Source organism: Prunus dulcis, chromosome 6, assembly GCF_902201215.1.
Source record: "Prunus dulcis chromosome 6, ALMONDv2, whole genome shotgun sequence".
Classification (NCBI taxonomy): domain Eukaryota; kingdom Viridiplantae; phylum Streptophyta; class Magnoliopsida; order Rosales; family Rosaceae; genus Prunus; species Prunus dulcis.
The window spans coordinates 9,675,673-9,696,546 of record NC_047655.1 but is presented as its reverse complement, the minus strand read 5'-3'; the positions used below and the strand labels follow the sequence as shown (position 1 = coordinate 9,696,546).

The 20,874-nt window shown below is 36.5% G+C and overlaps 1 protein-coding gene across 3 annotated transcripts; it reads left to right on the top strand.

Moving 5' to 3' along the window:
• Positions 1-15,742: 15,742 nt before the first annotated feature.
• Positions 15,743-19,608, top strand: LOC117632038. Of its 3 annotated transcripts, none has more exons than XM_034365410.1 (4): positions 15,743-16,238; positions 16,578-16,630; positions 17,301-18,290; positions 18,464-19,608. In XM_034365410.1, exons 3-4 carry the CDS (start codon positions 17,303-17,305, stop codon positions 19,501-19,503), a joined length of 2,028 nt encoding a protein of 675 aa, XP_034221301.1. In that variant the 5' UTR covers positions 15,743-16,238; positions 16,578-16,630; positions 17,301-17,302; the 3' UTR covers positions 19,504-19,608. The 3 variants fall into 3 exon arrangements, with proteins under 3 accessions (XP_034221301.1, XP_034221300.1, XP_034221302.1); XM_034365409.1 differs by having other exon boundaries at positions 17,113-18,290; XM_034365411.1 differs by lacking the exons at positions 15,743-16,238; positions 16,578-16,630 and adding an exon at positions 17,113-17,139.
• Positions 19,609-20,874: the final 1,266 nt, after the last annotated feature.

Here is a 20,874-nt window from a genome sequence, read left to right as displayed (position 1 = left end):
GACTCGCACAATGCAATATCTTCCTGGGTTGACCACGAGCCTCCGATTTCAACAGAAGATGCCATTTGTTTATTTTCTACAAATGGAAAGTAGTACAAAAATGTGAGTGGATAGTAAAAAATATTGGAAGGAGAAGAGTTTATATGGAATTGGTGTGGAAAGTGGAAAATATGAGTAGAGAGTAAAAAATATTGGAAGGAGATGAGTTTGTATGGAGATTTGGTGTGGAAAATGAATTATGTGAGTGGAGAGTAGAAAATATTGTATGGAGAAGAAATTGTATGAAGATTTGGTGTTGAAAGTAGATAAAATGGTTAGGTATTTATAGGGAAAAAATACATACATTTTTGGTATTTTTTTAAAAAAAAATTTCAGAATTTTTTCGAATTTTTTCTGATTTTTTAGGATTTTTTTAAAAATTTTTTTGGCCAAAAAAATGAGAACCGTAGGATTTCTGAAAAAAATTCAATCGGAGCCACCCGGAGCCGACACGTGGCGTGTTACCGTTGGTGCTGACGTCACGACGACGTCAGCACACTCCAGTCAAATTTTTTTACCGTTGGCGCGTGTATTACACGCGCCAACAGTAAAAAAAATTTGAATTTACTGCGCTGACGTCATCGTCATGACGTCAGCGCTGACGTCACTTATCTCGGGCTCAAGCCCAGGCGAGTTTTGCCCTTGGGCCTGCCCGGTTTCATGGGGCCCGCCTGTTGCCCAGGCTGGTTTGGACGCGCTAGAGGCGGACTCGGGCTTGCTCCTGCCTTTTGCCTGGGCCAGCCTGAAGCGCTGGGCTTGCTCTAAAGGCAAAGATGGAGTGACTTTTTGTATGAAATGTAATGGTATGACTTTAGAAAAAGGAGTGACTGTGTGTGTCAGCAATGTAACGAAAATGGCATAGATGAGTTATTTTGTGAAGTTAATTGCAATATTCCAAGTTCATAATTTGCTTTCCACTGCCGAAATGAAATGAAAAGAAGCAAACAATGTAACAATTGAACTTGACAATGAAATTGAAATTACATTATCAAATCAGTACGTAGCAGCCAATTGAACTTGACAAGCAGCAAGAGTGTCTTAGGTCAAAGACTAAATTGCCATCCAAACTGTCTTACAAAAGAAATCCATCCAAAGTCAATTCCATACATTTACAAAAAACTAATCCATCCATCCCTAATGCATCTGTTTACCAAACAAACCTATATAAGCCAAGTGACAGTTAAACAAGTCATACAAAATCAAACTGATCCAAGCCAAGTGACAATTAAACAAGCCATATGTTTACAAAAACAAATCCATCCATCCAAACTTCATTCCTTCCATCGGTTTACCGAAATGAAAAAAAAAAAAAAAAAAAAAAATTTCATTCATCCAAAATGTATTCCATCCATAGTCATGTCATTTCAATTTGGCAACTAAACTCTCCATGGCCTTGCCCTTTTGGCTGGAGACTTGTACCTAACATTTTTTCCAGAGGTCATGATTGAGTAAGGTTGATTTACTTGGGAAGCTTGAGTGACTTGAGAAGCTTGATTCACTTGGCAGCATTGTGGCCTTGCAGTACACTTTTTCACCCCTTCAACTTCATCATGTTGTTCTTCTTCTGAAAGACTTCTCAAATCCTCTAAATTGTAATGGTACTCATCACTAGATGCTTCACCAGGCTCTTTATGTGGGGATTCAACACCTTCATATACCACATACTTATCAAAGTCACGATCATCTACATTTACTTCTTGGTTGGCCTTCTCTTGCTCATAGTCAGAGTCTAAGAACTAAAACTTCAATTCGGCACGCTTCTCTGCATCATTGTTTTCATAATTCCCATCATTATCTTCATCTACATCTTCATAATTCCCATCACTATCTTCATCCACATCTTCATAATTCCCATTAAGATCTTCATCATTATCTTCAAATTCATCATAAGCATCACCATCCAATGTGTCTACCACAACACTAAAGCTTGTCCCTTCATCTGCAACATTCAAACCATTCACTCTAACTGCCACATCCACAAACTCAGAAGGATATTGTTCACTCTCCCACAAATTATCCTAACCATCACCCTACTAACAGCAATCTGAAGTATTCACATCAGCTTCTACATCAACTTGGTGTAAATTTGGGTGAATCTAACCATCAAAGTGAAATCTAGGTGTAGATGCAGATGCTTAACTCTTTAACACGGGGTTCTGGCATGTGAGAGGTATAAATTCTGAAACCCTAGATGGAGGAATTTTCTTCACAAACTCAAGTACATGGCCATCTGTTTCTAGTGGAAGAAAAGCCTTTGTTGTGCTCCTATAGTGGAAACACGTTTTTAACTTCTTGTATCTAAGTGATGTAGCAATGTCATACATGTCCAACATTGAAAAAGGATCTCCAATACAGTTGTCTACCCATTGTACCCTACCACTCAAATATTTCCCTTCTTTAAAATTCCCCCTATGGTGAATCTTCATAGTGAAGTTATCTGGATCAGCTACAATGGCAGAAATAAAATATATATCAACAACACTTAATGTCACCAGCAACCTACATTTACAGCCATAACAACACATTTACTTTTGACATAACAAAAACTTGCTCACATAAGACAAAACCAAAAGTTACAGACCAAACATAAACAAATCACATGCACTACCCTTGGGACCACAAATATATTTCCTTTTTAGAAAGGAATATCACCCAAACCAAAAATGAAGAATCTCGGCCAAACTACTTTACATAAGGGAGATAAGAAACATTATTCTATCGACGCCATTGGACCACAATGATTCAAAAAGAGAAAAAAGAAGACTTACTATACTTTGGCTGAATACCACTGCTACTCATAATCGGAGCTATATTTCGTCGAATCCACAAAGCCTGTATTCAAGAATCTTACCGATTTGAAACCCTCAATCTTCAAATCATCTATTCAGTGCTGCTAAATCGTCGAATCTCCCCTTCCCCAAAACAAACCTTACTTTACTAATAGTCGTGCGAATTGGCACTTGAGTGACTTGTGTTTTTTTATTTATTTATAATTCTTTTAAAATTGAGGACTTGTGTGATTGGAAAGGGGCTAAGTAGAGTTATTAGGGTGGAGAGACAAAACTACCCTTTGTTTAGTGACAATTTGACGGACTATTGGATGCCAAAAGGTTGATTTAGACGGTAGGGGGAATTGGCGATAAAAAATAATTCGTATCCTTAATTTTCTAGAAAAAAAAAAGTTGAGGGTGCAAATTAAAAGTAGTGTACAAATTCAGGGGGTAAATTGATAATTAACTCTTATCTTTATATGGGTACATTTATATTTTGCATCAACTGGAAGATAATTGCTCTAAAATGTGTATGCTTACATTTTTATTGATCTAAAAGACATTACTTAGAGCTTGCATATATGCATTATTTATCCTTTGATTGATTTTTATTGCAATGCCAAAATTCTTCCTAGAACAAAATCTGTATCTTTAAAGATTGAAGTTTGTTTGTACTGTGCCAAACAACCAACTCAGACAGTGGAGCCAATGGAGCGCAGCTATGTGTCCCCACCAGAAATGCCAAGGAGGCCCAGAACGAAAGATAACAAGAAGAGGAACCATCCCTCACCTATAAAAGGAGACCACTCTTATATTTTGGAGAAAGACTTCTACGAAATGGGGATAACACTATTTTGCAGCACTATCCCGGTTGCAACTAAGTTTTTTTCCCTACTTTGAGACTCTCTAAGACCATGGCAAAGTACTATTTAAACAACAATTATCATAATGCGAACATCTCCAGTTTCGTGGACGAAGCCTATTCAGGTGAACCATGTATATCTAGTGTCACATCTATGCTTGCCCACTACTTCTCCTTCTTCCATCTATCTCACTTGTTGAAGACTCTCACCTTTCGAACGTACATCCCCTAATTTGGTTCATTTTTGGACATCAACAAAGTTTTAGCATTAAAACAAAATGTGGATGAAGATTCAATAGAGGTACAATAAGTTTAGAAATTAGAAGAACTGAATTTAGAACTACAAGAATAAACTTAAAAGAGAAGAAGAAGAAGAGTAAGAAAGATTTTTAAGAGAGTATTTACAAGACCTAGAGAACTTCATGGGATGCATAGAAAGAGTGAAAAATTATGCGAAGTTTTGAAAATCCAAGGTTTAAAAAAGAGTAAGTGTCGTTTCTCCTCCCCCTTCTCCCCCCCCCCCCCCCCCCCCCAAAAAAAAAAAAAAAAAAAAAACTATGACCCTAATTAAACTTAATAAGGATACATTTGTAATTTTTAGTAAAATAAGAATTAAATACATGAAAACAAAAGATAAAATAATAAAAGACAAAAATAAAATAACTTTAGAAATAAACATAGCCATTGTAGATTGATCTCTCTTTTCAGTACTCATCCTAAGCGTTGGAGTTTGGCTTTAGGGTATCCTCAATCATAGTATCTAAATGAGGCTCTAAAAATGGTGGATAGAGACTCACTTAGAGCTGCGTTGGAATATTTTGGGCTCTAAAAATATCTTTCCCACAATGGGGGCTCTACTTCCGAAGCTCTAATCCCCTCCATCACTAGTATAGTGGAGGTGTTATTTGTATTGCAATAATGAATAAATGTACGAACACAAATAATGAGCAGACCAGCCCACCTGAAAGAGAGTGAGGCTCCCCGACAGGAGCCGAATGGTATTTCAATAGGTCAATGAAGACAAACAAGTAGGCTGCCCCGAGCGGAGCGAGCCCCTTTACAGAGTAATATGAAATTTTTTTATGATGTCATTTATTTTACGTATTAATTTAGTTTGTTTTATTGTATGTTTATGTTATGTTAACTTTTTTTAATAGACATTTCTACCAAATAAAATCAAAATTTGGAGTAGCAATTCTAAAGGTAAATTATAATTATAATTTTAAAAAAATAAAAATTCAACATTTCTACCCCATTTATAATTTTAAAAAAATTAAAAAAAACATAGAAAATTTAAAGTAGTAATTCTAAAAGTAAATTATAACAATTGAAAGCAAAAACAAAGAAAAAAAAACAGAGAAGGAAATATCAAACCAAAAAAAGAAAAAAAAATAGAAAATAGAAAACCAAATACAAAAAACAAAAGGGATAGTAAAACATTAAACAAAGCCTTTTATTTGGTTGCTGTTAAAAAAAAAAATTCCATTAAACAAAGCCTGATGTATGCTGCAACTTTTAAAAATGTGGGACTCACTTGGGCTTTAGGGGCTCTATCAAAGTCAATAGATTTAGAGATAGCTTTAGTGGGGCTTTATGATATAGGGCCCTAAATCTCTTTCATTGAGGATGCCTTTTCGTATATTGGCTCTATATTATAAAGGCCCAAGGAGTTTGAGCCCTATTTAAGGTCCCTTCAATTGGGAGTTATGATTTTGACTTTCCCGTTCTTGGGTTGGGCTTTGATGGACCACTTTGTGCACTACATGTTCATCATCCATTAGCCCAATAAATTTTACTTAAAAACCTACATTATATTGTGGGTTTGTGAAGGGTAAGTAGTGGTTGGGGTTTTATTACAGTTAGTTTCTCTTTTAATCCCTCATGAATTGTTTGAGGCAATCAAAATAATTTTCTCTTGCATTTCATTTATATTTTACATTTAAATATATTAAAGTGTTTGATTATATTAAAATTGACGATAAATGTTGTAAAATTTCTTTATTATCTTTCCATTATGAAAACTGATCATCCAATCCAATTCAATATCAATTAGATTGGATCAAATTAGATTTAAACCTCCAATGTGATCAGATTGGATTGGAAAAATCATAATCCAATCTATATTGGCTCTGATGTGAATTGGTGAAATTGTATTGGTTCTAAACTGATGTACACCTCTACTTAGGATGGATGTGCTTGTGTCCTGATTTTCATGTTCACCATGGGGTTGAGGATAACTTTGGGATATATATATTATTTACTTATAAATCTTGTATTGATATTTTGGAATTAATAAAGTTATCCTCCTGTCAAAAAATATATATATATATATTTAAAAAATATTGAAAAAAGAAGTTAGAATTAGGTTTTTTTCAAGACCTTTCCTATTGAGATGAGGATAACATACTAAACTCACACACATTACACAGATGCTATGACTCGAATCTAGGACCTTTCATGGGGGGAACATTTGCTCTAAACCACTACATTTGTAGACTTGGAATATTTAAAATTGGTATATAACCTTAGTAAAAACTAAAGAGTAATAAATTACATTATTCTGAAGCCAACGGGGTCTTGCGTAATGGAAAAAAGGTCTTGACTTGCTAACCAATGGTCTCAAATTTGAACATCTGGCACTTTAGCATTAGCAATGTGTGTGAGAAACCTCTTATCATTTTGGGCAATATATATATATATATATATATATATATATATATATATATACAGTGCTGATCTCTTGGACTACAGGGGTCCAAGAGATTTGTGGTCACTCATCGTTGGATGTAAATTCAATGGTTCACTCACTCTTGTACTCTTTTTAAGAAAATTTTATAAACAATTGGATTAATACCCAACAGTGGGTGACCATAATCTCTTGAACCATTGTTGTCCAAGAGATCAGCCCTGTATATATATAATACACTGTTCTGAAATTTGGTCTGTGATGAGAAATTGGGCCTTTTTATTTTTGCCATGATGAGAAATTGGGTCTTTGCTCACATAAAATTCAGGCGTAGTGATAAAAGTTCCCCAAGCCCAAAAAAGAATGAGTTTTTCACATTTAAGCCCATTTATAGGGCCTAAATTGTAGGAAAATCTTATAATACTCAATTTTTTATATTTAAAAAAAAAAAGCCCATTTGACTTCTTAAAGGGACTAAATATATTATAAGTCTTCAAAAATTTGAAAATTACAACACTACCATCATAAGTTTTGCTAAAATCATTCACACATTATTCAAATTTAAAAATTATATATATAGCTAGTGTTGTAAATTATTAGGTGTGGAGCCCACATGTTGGAAAGGAGCCCACATCATTGTAATATATATACATATGCAATCTGAAGAAACAATACAGATCAATTTGATTGCAGAGAGAAAATCATTCTGCTTCTCTCCATCTCAATTCTCTCCAATTTCTCTCTAGTTTTATAACACGTTATCAGCACGAATTCGCTTTCAAAAAAAAAAAAACACCAGCTAAATTCTCGGATGAATTCCATCTGCTTCAATACCTTTCTTTCTCAAATCTCACCTCTGCTCTCTGATCTCTGCTCTCTCATTATCCTCTATCTGCAGTGCCGAGATCCCAGCCCTGCATAGATTCCTTCAACCTCCAATATTTTCCAATTGCTCACCAGCTTACACATCAAACATTTGCAGACACCAGATTGAGAGTGTTTTCTGTAAAAGATCACCAATATGAGAGGGGTTGCCTTATTTTTGTCGGTGCTATTGTGCGCCACTTGCCACTCTGTCCTGTCCCTCATCGATGGGTCAAGCAGATATAGGCCTCGTCCACTGAATCTAGCTCCAGAAACAGCAGCACCAACTACCATATCTTTCTTCACCATTCACAAGCTCAAATAGTATCAAGACCAGTCACTGAAGGCTACACCTGCACAGCCAACCAGAGCAGCTATCCATGCCTATGTCTTTTACAGAGCCTCCACAACTCCAGAGCTCGAAAGAGAAAGACTCTGATAGAATGAGGTTCAGCGTCGACCTCCAGGAAGCGGAAACGAACCCGGGGCGGTCCCCGACACCCAAAAGAGATGAAGTGGAGTGGGTCCCGTTGCAGAACCACCCAGTCTTCTCCTCCACCACCCGCCCGGTCCGCGACCCGACCGCAGCTCGACCGCTCAGAAACCTTTTTGGCCCGGGACGGAGCGTCCCGGCTTTACTTCTGGGACTCCGATAAGCTCTGCCTTCACCGGATCTCCATTCGCCTCGGCGAGCCCGACCCGACTTCCGTCCTCGCTGCTTCGCCTTCTAAGGTGCTGCAAGCAGATATGAATCCTGACTTGCAGGACTGTGACTGTTGGTTCACAAATCTACTTAAGTGGAAGCAATATCATACGTATTCTGCAAGTTTCATGGCGCCCTAACAGTGACACCCATCTGGGAATTCTTTCCTCTGATTCAGTTTTCAGATAAGGAAGAGGGATAAGGGGAGAATATATAGGAGGAAGAAGAAAAAGACACAAAAATAATCTTCAAGCTCAAGCGACGGCTAGCCATGGTGATCCAGAGGCTGGAAATGTGTATAGAGCTGATGAAACTGGCCCTGGAGTTTGTCCTCCTTGTAGCTCAAGCAGTGGAGATTGCCCTTCAGCACAACGTGTCTCCATTCACCAGCTATTCAGCTTATAGCAGTGTTCCAGTTCATTCTGTTGGTGGTTCATGTTCTACCCAACCTCCGGACGCTTGGAGCTCTACCCATCATCATGATGATGATGATGAGCAAGAAAGCCATGAACTTGGCGCTTCATTCTGCCCTGCAAGTCCAGAGCCATCGTCTCCACCAAGACTTGCTTTCTATTTTGACTGCAAGCTGTGCTTGAAGATGGCAAGAGAGCCAGTGGTGACACCATGTGGTCCTTTGTTCTCTGGGGATTGTTTGGACAAATGGCTGCACTTTTTCACCTCTCAAATGGAGTGCTCTGTTTGTCATAGTAAGGTGCTTGATTCATCGATTATTCCGATTAGGCCGACACCGGTATGCAACAGAGACCTTGACTTAAATGTTCCACCAAGATCAAAGGGGGGGCTTTGCTTTTGAAGAGTGACAGGGAGAGGTTTCCACCAAACAATATCTTGCTCATGCTTGCTGGGATGCTGTGGCTGGGCCGGTTCGTCCGTGAAATTATCACTCAAGGAAGCAGACAAACGTGACTTGCAGCTGGCACGTCCTGTCTGTCTGAAGATTGATTATTGGTTGGTGGTGGTATTTGTTTATTTATGTTATGCAATATAGCTAGTATATTATTATATTATTTCATCATGGTTTTGAGAAGAATCTATACTATTTAATATCAATATAAGTGCATGTGTGCAAATTACAGGTGGAAAGCTTTTGATTTGAGAGACAATCATGATGCCTTCCACAAACGATAATAATATTATCTACTATATTATTTGATCGTGGTGTTGATAAGAACCCACCAATAATTGCCTTTACTTTATCGTAAATTTACTTTTACTTAAAGTATGATGTGGAATTGACCCTCATACTTTAAGAAATTACTTTACTGTACATTATTAACTGTATGGTGTAGGTTTATTACCCATACAACAATATTTATTTAAAAGGGTGGTGCGGGTTTATCGTCCACGCCTTTACTGTCATTTAAATGTATGGAGCAGAATTAGTGCACATACAAGCACATTTACTTTATCGTAAATTTACTTTAAAGGGTGGTGCGGGTTTATCGTCCACGCCTTTACTGTCATTTAAATGTATGGAGCAGAATTAGTGTCCATACAAGCAAATTTACTTTACCGCACATTTAAAGTATGGTGCGGGATTAACGTCCATACAGCAATTTAATTTATGAATTTACTTTACCGCACATTTAAAGTATGGTGCGGGATTAACGCCCATACAAGTAATTTATTTACCAGTAAATTTATTTTATGGATTAATTGTGCTGTATGATGAGTTTTTACAGTATACAGATCAGGACCAGAAGTTCCTTGATCCTCATCATACAATTACATCAGGACTTGAAGATCCTTGATGATGATATTGATATGAGAGCTGGCAGTCTTTCCGGTACTATACTTGTAAACAAGAGATCGGACTTGAAGATCCTTGATCCTTGACATGTAAATAAGGACCTAGAGTTCCTTAATGATGTAACAGTACCGTATTGGTTAAAAGTGCCGTACACATGAATAATAACTGTACTGGAAAATGTACTGCACATATGAATAGATATGTATTCATGACTTGATGAATAGTACTATTCACATGAATAGTGACGTATGCATAAATATTAACCATTTTGGGTAAACCGTCACTATATACAAAAGGGAACCTGCAGTTTCTTAAACTCATGGATGAGCAATTAAATGAGATGCCAGAAGTTCCTCAAAATATGGACAATTATGTAAGGGCTTGAAGTCCCGAAATATGTACAAAAATTGTAAAAATGTCCATACCATGAGAATATGTGATTTTGGCCCGAAGTTCAAAATCTAACAGTATTGAGAACCTAAAGTTCCAACAATTAAATGGACAACCCTTGAGGTATTATTGCAAATTGTGGTACACCACATATTTCTTTGGCATAAGAGAATGATGAATTTAATAAAGTTCGATTTTGTTATAATCGACACCTCAAGGAAGAAATATATTTTGTGAATTCCGGTTGTTAAGAATACACCGTGAAATGGATAATATCAGTATAAACTTCAAATGATGAATTGAGGCTCCCCACATATTTTGTTATATCTGGGGCGGAAGCCCATGGATCCAAATATATGAGAGATCCTAAAACTTGAAGTTGTGGGTATATAGTAGTTAATGTTCTTTACTACTATATTGAGATATTATCGTGGCTTTTACTCAATTCATATTTCATGTCCATTTGAAAATGGCGAATAAATTATGAGTTTGGGTTTAACCAAGACCAAAAATTCTGGGCTCACATGCATGGAAATATGAGAGATTTGATGTGGTTATTTGAACCTATAAGGCACAAGGTTCCAAACCGTCATTTTGAAAAGACGTAAAAACCACATATGCAAGTTTAAGAACGGGCGCAATTATTATAACAAGGAATGAACATACAACAGATAGATTTTTACACCTGCAATGAAGGTGCAGGCCCTGTAAAATCTATAAAATTACATTATGTTCTGGAAGCCTCTGAAGGAAGAGGACGGCGCTTCTTAAGCTTAGCCATGAGCCTCTCATGGTCTCCCAAAATTCTTTCATTTGAGACCTGCAGCATGTCTAGCTTTCTCTGTGTATCAACAGAGTACGACCTCACCAGTTTCAACAAGGAATTATTCTCTCCTTTGAGTTTCTCAACCTCCTTTTGAGACTCATGAAGCATTCTTTGAAGAGAATAATTTTCAGTTGTCAGCTTCTGAACCTCGTTTGCTCTAACACGCAAACGATCAGCCATGTTAGAAACAGAAGCAGCACTCTGAATGCTAAAAGCCATTGAGTCCTCAATAGCCTCTTCCTCAGACCTCCCTGTCAACAACATTTCATCTATTGGAATAATGAAATTCCTAGCTACTGTGACAGCAGTAGCATCATTCATCATCACAGAATCATTAACTGTGAGATGACGATTTTGGGATACAAAGGATGGACGCCAAACTTTGGCGCCACTGGTTGTTGTGGGAGCATCATTTAAATTGAAATTATTTGGGCAGGAAGAAGAGGAAGCCATTTTAAGAAGGTTTCAACGAAAGTCTTACAAAACTAAAGTTTCAGAAAATGAAGGAAGTTGAGTTGAAACAAAGTTGAGTTGAAACGCAGTTGCTCAATCAAGTTTTGCAAAGGCAATATCTATAGACGAAAATGTGGCAACTTTTCAGGATTCCAATATCTTCTCGAATCCACACATTATCTTTTTCTTTCGCAAGAGTCCAAAACTTCACGTGGCCTCTGATAATGCCTGTCGGCACTTTCGGCATTTTCAAGTATTATTTTCAAAGCCGATCTTGCTTTACGGATTTCACGGAGCTACTTTTTCAAAAGTATCCCGAGAATCTCGCAATTTTCCTATGGTTAATTTGAAATTCACCGGTTCTATCTATTCATTGTATTTGTGTATAAATGTGTTACTAACGAAATTTTATTTGCAGAAGACATCCAGTTTTCCCATACAAAATGATGCTATATCTACTTGTTTTTCTTATCATTAAGCACTTAATATGCCTGAGAAGCAAGACTATCTCTAATCATCCATTCAGGAAGCAAGACTATCCCTGATCATGTTTCTGCAAGATCATGGAATTGTGAAGGCGGCCTTGTGCTCTAATCTCCTGAGGTCCTTCTAGACTAGGAGAATTGAGAGCTTGTTTTCTGCTCCCACCAGCTTCCTTCCTTGATTGATGAGCTGCTTGTCTGCTCCCACCAGCTTCCTTCCCTGATTGCTTACCTTATCTTGCAATCAATTTCACAATTTTTTTTTTTTGCATTTTTTCTCTTTTGCAGCTCTCTGTTCATAAGAGATTTTATTTCTTTAGAATGAACATCTGAAGAAAGAATCCATGAAGTGATCCTAACTCTGAGAGTTATTTGTTTTTGACAGAGAAAAGAATTGTGATTTTTGCTTTTGCAGGATATAACTAGATCATCAAGCACTACATTTACTGGGCCGATACAAGCTTGAATGATACTTGAGAAAAGTTTCTCCCACCTAAGGATGTAAGCAATACTTGTGTCATTTTATGCTTATATACTTATTTGATATTTTATCTTGAAAGGTAACCAAATGGGGAGATAAGTCCATTCCAAAAGAATGGCTTGTATGTATCCATGAATTATTAATGCAAATTTTACAAATTGCAAGTTGGATACATTGATAATACACTGCACAAATTAAAGTCCCATAAGAACAAAATATGGGTATAGCAGTGATCAATATGATGCACGCCTGTTGCGTAGCAAATGATGTGGATTGAAGTCCCGAAAAGACAATCCCTTGACATGTCAATATTGATATTGTGCACGCCTAATGCGTTGCAAATTGTATGGGTTAAAGTCCCAGAAATTAATTGACATGTATATATATTAATCTGTAGTATGCCTGCAGCATGACAGATATATGGTTCTAAATGTTCCAACTCCCTAAATGGAGATTATCCACGCCCTACTATAACATAACGCCCCATTGGAGGTTATAATCCACATTCTCACATAATAAAAGCCCCCTGCAGTGGCTTGGGTACCCAAAAGCAAAGAAATGCTTATAATTGATGCATGCGCATGCACATGAGAATGGTGGGATCATGAATTGATGAATGACAAATTTTGATTTTGGAGTAGCTACTCAAATCATCAATGGGCTGTGTTGATTGGAACCACGCTCAATTATTAAATGTCGACAATATCATTGGCCAAAATGGAATGAGGCAATTCCATTATAGATGAGAATGAACGTGAAAGAACAAACCCACAGTACGAACCCCAAAATTTGTTAATACTAAAAGTTATACTTGGGTGTTCGGAATAAAAGGGAATATACCTACTTTGTATGACACAATGTTTCTGGCAGAAACAAGGAATGTTGGGTTTTCTCCATATTTTCAAATTTAATTGTGCCCCTCCTTATTGCACATTTACGGAGACCAACATGTTATCTTTAAAGGTTATTAAATGCACAGAGCATATCACCTGAAGTGATTCCCTAAAGATGTATAAATAGCTGGGTTAAAGCTATATAATGTGTCATAAAGTTTAATCCCTTTAAACAAAATCCTTGAAAGGATTGAAATTGCATGAAGCAAGTCCCCGAATGACATGTGCCTGAAGCACAAAATCCGTACTCAATACTAATATGCATAAATTGCCTCAGTGAGTACATTAATATGTTTGCAAACACATTAAAGCTTCTCAAGAGTTCCAGAAATATTTGTCTCGACTGAAAGATCAAGCATTATGCCAACGAGATTATTGCTTATACTAAGAAAGTATTGAAGCATTTTTATGAGGATTATCCGTTGGACACTTTAAGGATTTTCCGGAAGTATATTGGACCGGACATCGTATTTTCCAGATAGAGCTCAACTCCATCATTTTGGATGATGTGAGGCATATTTGATGCTATCTAAGCATAACACCATATACGGGCATATTTTTTTTGAGTGAAATTATAAATAGCCCAAGTGTTATTAGATATGCGGACTCTGGAAATCTCTATGGTCGCTTACTGGAAACAGCTAGTCATGAAGTTTTCAGGGGGAGATATTCATCAGGGGGAGCATGGTATTAATAAAGACTTTCATACACTGTACTCTTTTTCCTTCGTCCAGGTTTTTTATCCCACTGAGTTTTTCCTGGCAAGGTTTTAACGAGGCAGTGTCGCACGTGTGTCCATATACAAAGAATTTTCTGTTACACATGGTTATGTACTCTTTTTCCCGTCGACCAGTTTTTGTCCCACTGGGTTTTTACTGGCAAGGTTTTTAACGAGACATATTCCATATCATTTGTGGTCTCCAAGGGGGAGTGTTGTAAATTATTAGGTGTGGAGCCCACATGTTGGAAAGGAGCCCACATCATTGTAATATATATACATATGCAATCTGAAGAAACAATACAGATCAATTTGATTGCAGAGAGAAAATCATTCTGCTTCTCTCCATCTCAATTCTCTCCAATTTCTCTCTAGTTTTATAACAGCTAGATCTTTTTTTAGTTTTTTTCTTCAATTTATAGTATTTAGGGTTTTTATAAAAAAGGATAAATTACAGTAAACCTCCCAACCTATAGGGTCATTAATGAGTTCATACTCTATTTTGGGGACATTTACGAGTACATACTCAACGTCACGGAAAACCTACAATTTGCTTCATTCGTTAGCGAGATCGTCATAAAATTCATTATCTGCTTATGTGGCATTTGTGGACCTATTTTTTAATAGAAAAATTAGGTTTTAGACATAATTAACTTTATTAATTAGTTTGTAAGATATTGGATATTTTGGTTTTAGTTTTAATACTTAGAAAAAAACTATTATTTTGGATTAGCCCAAAGAGAAGCCCAGATTCGTTGGGTCAGGTTAAAAATAACAACTGATAAGACAATTCTACCCTTCTGGTACAATTCTACAACGGCACATGTAGTAATTTTAGGGTTGTTGGATGTCCTTTTAGTAAAATTAGGTGGCTTTGGTTTTATATTAATTAAGCAAAATTAATTATCTTTCTTCCAAATTAGTTAAGTTTTTTATGGGTTAAAACTAAAGAGCCTAATTGACGTGGGTTCCACGTGGACAAAAAAATTAATAAAAAATTTACTTTTTAAATTATTTTAAAAAATTAAACATATTAAATTTTAAATTAAAAAAAATTAAAAACCCTACCCAGATTCTCTCTCTCTCTCCGATTTCTTCCCCCCCAGATTTCTTCAACCCTAGATCATGTTCCATATCTTCGTGTCCCTCTGCCTCTTCAAAATCTCCCAAAGACATCTCGCAAACAACCCCCAAACCCGTATCGACTCCGAATCCTCCACAAGGTCATCGATCTCCTCAGCCACATAAAGCTCCTCATTTGATCGAGCGAAGCCTGAAATTGGGGCTTTTTAGTGTTCTGCAACCTTAGGGTTTGAATTGAAATTCGAACTTGATCAATAAATTGACCAAGTACAAATTAGGTTTTGAAATCGATTTAAGTTTGGTGGGTTATGGCGACTGGCCTGGTTTTTTTGATTTTTTTGATTTTTTTCATGAGGCAGACTGGACTTACTCTGTCTTCTTGACCATCCGTCCACGCCCGTATGTCTCCTCTCTCTCTTTCTCTTAAAGTTCTCTTTTTTCTCTGTCTCTCTTGTTGCAGGAGAGTCAGAGGAGGTAATGGCTGCAAGGTTGGGGAAGATGGGGTCAGCGAAGTTCATGGGGTTGGCTGGGTGTGTGGCATGGGTTCCTGGAGAAGGGTGGGTGTTGGATGTTGGGGCTCAAAGACTTAGGGGTGGGCTGAGGGATTTTAGGTCGCTGGGTAGGGAGGGAGGGAGGGTGGGTCTTATGGTTTTGTTTTTGTTTTTGTTTTTTCTAATGGGTTTTGGTGGGCGACGGGAGAGGGGTGGCTGAGAGGTGGGGTTGAGTCAGGAGGAAGAGAGGGTTGGCTGGGTAGGAGAAGAGAGTGGAGATTTTATTTTTTATTTTTTAATCATTTTTAATGATTTTAATATTATTTAAAATTTATTTTTAACATGTATATAATTTTTTATTATTTATTTGTTCACCTTTAAGTTCACATTAATTTAAAAATAGGTCTCATAAATGCCATATAAGCAAATAATAGATTTTTTGACGATCTCGCTAACGGAGGAAGTAAATTGTAAGTTTTTCCTGACGTTAAGTATATACTCGTAAATGTCCTCAAAATTGGGTATAAACTCGCAATGATCCTATAGATTGGGAATTTACTGTAGTTTGTCCATTATAAAATCAATGCAAGAAATGTGGTTTATTATAAATTTCTCAAAAAGAATCCGAGCTACAGCAAGTTTAGTTGCTCTCTCCTCCGTTATGCTCTTCAAGTTGGCGCGAGAGACCCTCCGTCTCCGTCGCTCGCAATCCCTCTTCATTTAAGGTTCGTCCCTCTCTCTCTCTCTCTCTCTCTCTCTCTCATGCCTTTTGCTCAATTATCTAACCCAAAAAAACAAAAAGTATTTTCTTGCAAGTTTTCCGATTGGGGTGATTAATTATTTTGCTTTTACCATTACTCGAAAATTCTCAGTTTTTTTTTTCTTTCTTCCTAAACTCTTAACCGGTTTTAGTTCTTAATATATGCTATTGTTGCTAGCTAGTATAAGCATGATAAGCCTCATCCCATCCCATTAAGAGTTGAAGTTTTGTCAATTTTTACTTAAGGCTTTATTAAACCTGGTTATATGCCATTATACATTTATTGTGTTTTGCAAATTTTCAGGTATTCTGTAGTGCTTTAAGCCTTGAAGTGTAGAACTTAGAAGATTTTATGATGTAAGTGGCTTTTGATTCATTGTTGAATACTTCTATAGTTTAATTTCTCTTACATTGCATTGAAGTTGTTCTTGTCTTTTTATTATTAAATAAAATAAATTTTCCAGAAGTGAAATAGAAACTTTTCTGGCATGTCTAATTTTTTTGTTTGTTTGTTTGTTTGTTTTTTTTGTTTTTTTGTGATGAACATCGTAAGATATATATTATACGTGTGTGTGGGTGTGTGTGTGTGTGTGTGTGGTACTTGCTATACTCTAACTGTTATACCGTAGTTTTAGTGCAATTAAAATACATCCTACACCTAGGATCTGTGGTTCTCAGCAAACAATATTATAAGGGCTTGTGTAGATTTGTTGAGTTACGAAGAATACCGGAAAAATAGGTGTCAGTTACAGTATCACATATTTATCCTAGTTGTCGTAAACAGAATGGTAGTTCTTGACTTATTTACGTTTATTTCTTTTCTTGATTTTTACATGCTGACGGATGGAGAGTGCTAGAATAGCAAGGTGTAGTTATCGTGCTGTTACTGTCATGATTGCATTGTCTGAACATAGTAAATATGTGGATATGTGTAATGAGATATGTTTAAGGTTTAAGGAACTTAAGGTAGGGAGTTATGAGCTGACATATTCTCTTCCTGAGCATCCTACTTGTTTGCTGCAATCAGATATGGACGTGCATTTGATGCTAATGTGTTTATCAATGTTGAAGATTAGTTTTGTTGATATACTGGTGAAGGATCTGGTGAGTTCAAATAAAGAAGATGGTGATCATACAACATCTAATCAAGCAGCTTCTAATCATTCAGCATCTAATCATGCAGCATCTAATCAAGAAGCTTCTAATCTTTCAGCATCTAATCATGTAACATCTTCTTCATGCATGGTAGAAAATAGTGCTGTTGACGAGAATGAACATTTGGATAACTCCAGATTGCATGAAAGCATTGCATATTTGTCTGAGGGTTGGAAGGAATATATTAATCATGAAGGTCAGAAGTTTGTGGGCGGGGTAACCGAATTTCGGAACAAGTTGCGTAAGTACGCAGTTGGTATGGGATTTCGTTTTGTCTATCAATCCAATGATAAGTCACGTGTTATTGCTGATTGTTTTAAAAAGAAATCAGATGGATGTAAGTGGTGTGTATATGCTTCGCTATGTCAAGCTAATGGTTTTTTCTACATAAGGACTTTAAATAATGTTCACACGTGCATGGGTGTTGGTCGTGAGAAGAAAAGCAAAATGATTACGTCAAAGATGATATCCTCTATTGTAGTTGATAAAATCCGTGAAAAACCGTCAATTAAACCAATAGATATTGTGAAGGACTTTAAGCAGAACTATGGTCTTGAGATTTCTTACTATAATGCATGGTACGCGAAAGAATTGGCTAAGAGTGAAGTTCATGGTGATGAATCCTTGTCTTATAGTCAATTAGTTTGGTATCGTGATGCTTTAATGTCAACCAATCCTGGATCATCTTGTGTTGTAGAGTGTGATTCAAAGACTTCTCGCTTTCGGAGGCTTTTTGTTTGTTATGGTGCTTGCATTGAGGGCTTTCAATGGTGCAGACCTTTGTTGTTCATAGATGAAACTTTTCTGAAAAGCAAGTATAAAGGGCAGCTAATTGGTGCCACGGGGAAGAATGGAAACCAAGGTATAGTTATCAGACTGGTTAACACTTGCATCCTTATCCTGTATTATGATGGTTCATAAGTTACACATGTTTATGTATATATTATATGTATGTGTAGAGGTATATTTATAAATACATATATCATTGAAGCACCAATTACTTATTTTTGTCTTTTTTATGTGACTGGTTTTTAGGATTTTTCCCCTTTGCTTTTGCTATCATGGATTCAGAAAACAAGGAAAACTGGAGCTGGTTCTTTGAAAATTTAGCTAAAGTTTTGACTCCACAAGGTAGGACCATTACATTTGTATCTGATCATAACAAAGATGTGATTGAAGCTGTTTCAAACATATTTCCAACATCCCATCATGCATTTTGTTTGAACCATTTGAAAGAGAAACTTGGATCTAAATATCCCCTTACAAATGGTAAATTGTTCCGGGATGGAATTGTTGAACTTTTTATGAAATGTGCTTATGCTCCAACGGAAGTTGCTTTTGAGTTTAATATGAGAAATTTAAAAGAAGAAGGTGGGGCTCCGGTTCAGAATTTTCTAGATAATCTTCCTAAGGAGAATTGGTCATCTGCTCATTTTAAGGGCAATCGATATGGTGAAATGTGTAAGAATGCTTCTGAATCATTTCATTCTTGGATTTTGGAGCTATGTGCGTTGCCCATCTGTCAAATGCTTGAGGGCATCAGGATTAAACTCATGGTCATGGTGTCCGAAAGAAGTAGTGAAGCGGGGCAGTGGTGTTCTGTTTTATGTCCTGAGATGGAGAAAACCTTGAGTGAAATGTTGACTGTAGGTCAGCATTGGAATGCTAGCCGTTCCAGTACTTCTGTCTTTGAGGTTCATGCTGAAGTTTCTGTTATGGTTGATTTGGTTAATCATTTTTGCTCCTGTCATGATTGGCAAATAAAAGGCTTTCCCTGTGCTCACGCACTTGTTGCTGTTCAAAAAAATTCTGGTTGCATGTATGACTACATTGATGATTACTTCAAGTTGAGCTACTATAGAAGTTCATATGCGACTCTTATTTCTCCTATACCTGACATTAAGGATATGATGCATGAGGGTTCAGAAGATGTTATCCTACCTCCACTTATTAAGAAGGGTAGACCAAGGACTAAAACGATTAAATCTGTTAGTAAAGTTCCAAGGGCCATTACATGCAGTCGATGTGGTGCGGCTGCAAGGCATAATAAGAAGACTTGTACTGCAAATTTTTGATTTTGTTTCACAGTATTTTCGTTGCAGTGTACATAAATTCTATGATGTGTTTTTGTACCTTTTTCAACATTTTTGATCATTTTTGCATGGTTCATATTGAAGAAATTGTCAAATGATTACTTCTTCACGAGTTGTAGTTCGATTGGTAAGAAAAAACAGCATTGCTGAAGCAAAAGGGCACAAAACACAGAGGAACAAATAAAATATTATATTAACTGATATCACACAGAACCATGTATCAACAGATCATAGTACCCTGCACTTTTCGCTTACAGCTTGGTTTTTAGCTTTGCTAAACGGATGACATTTGTAAAACGTGTTTGGTTGCTGCCTGAAGAAAACATCTTGATAAGCCTGAGTTTACCTTGTAAAATTCGAAAACATCTCAATCAAATTTCCAGTGTATTTAGAGAATGAGGAATGCACAAGAGAAAATTACAGGGGCTGTTCAAGCTCTTCCTCCAACTTTCAACACTGTTTACAGCCACGCATCAGATATCAGCTTTCTAGACGAACAGGTAGATCTACCATCCCAATCTCCCCTTTTATTTCCTTAGTCTCTACGTACAGTGTATCTTTTTTCTCACTCTCTTTTCTATATTTCTCTGTGTTGGTTGATTAAATCAGGTCTCTCTTTCTCTGTCCTAGTCTGTACTTTTTAATATACTTTCGTATTTTTTGGATTGTCAGCTTTGATGATCGAATTTTGTTGAAGTATTAGTTTTTTGGTTGAATTTGGGAGTTCAAACTTTTATTTTTGTTAAAGTATATTTAGACATTCCCTTGGATAGTTCAGTTTGCTTCATTGAATTATCTCTCAGTTTTCACCAAACAAAATCTGAAGTAGTAGCACTGTTGATTTTATCCCCTCTAGAATGAGAGGGATCTTCTTTAATTTAGACGGATCAGTTGACAAAACTCATCTTTACAAGCATACAAGGAAAAGCCCTTGTGGAAGAAGTTATAAGGAACAAATGAAGTATATCTAGTTCAAGAATAATAAATTATCTCTTTAAACCTTCATTAGTCGTGATTACTTGGAAAATGCTAGGAAGACTACATTTCTATACCACATTTGAGTATCACATGATATGACAAAAAAAAGTGTACAGGCAATGGGTTGTCAATTAATGAATCAATCTCATTGCACATTGGTTATATGCATGTCACATCATGTGGTATTTAAATGTGTTACAAAAATATGGTCTCCCTAGCATTACTCTGAGCGGTAAATCCCAAAAGAACAACACTTTTCTATATGGACCTCATTTAATAGGAGTGTCCAAAGATAATCTTTGGTGCCATTTTGACCAATTCAACGAAAATTGAAAGATTTCTTTTGTGCCATTTTGATCAATTCAACGAAAATTG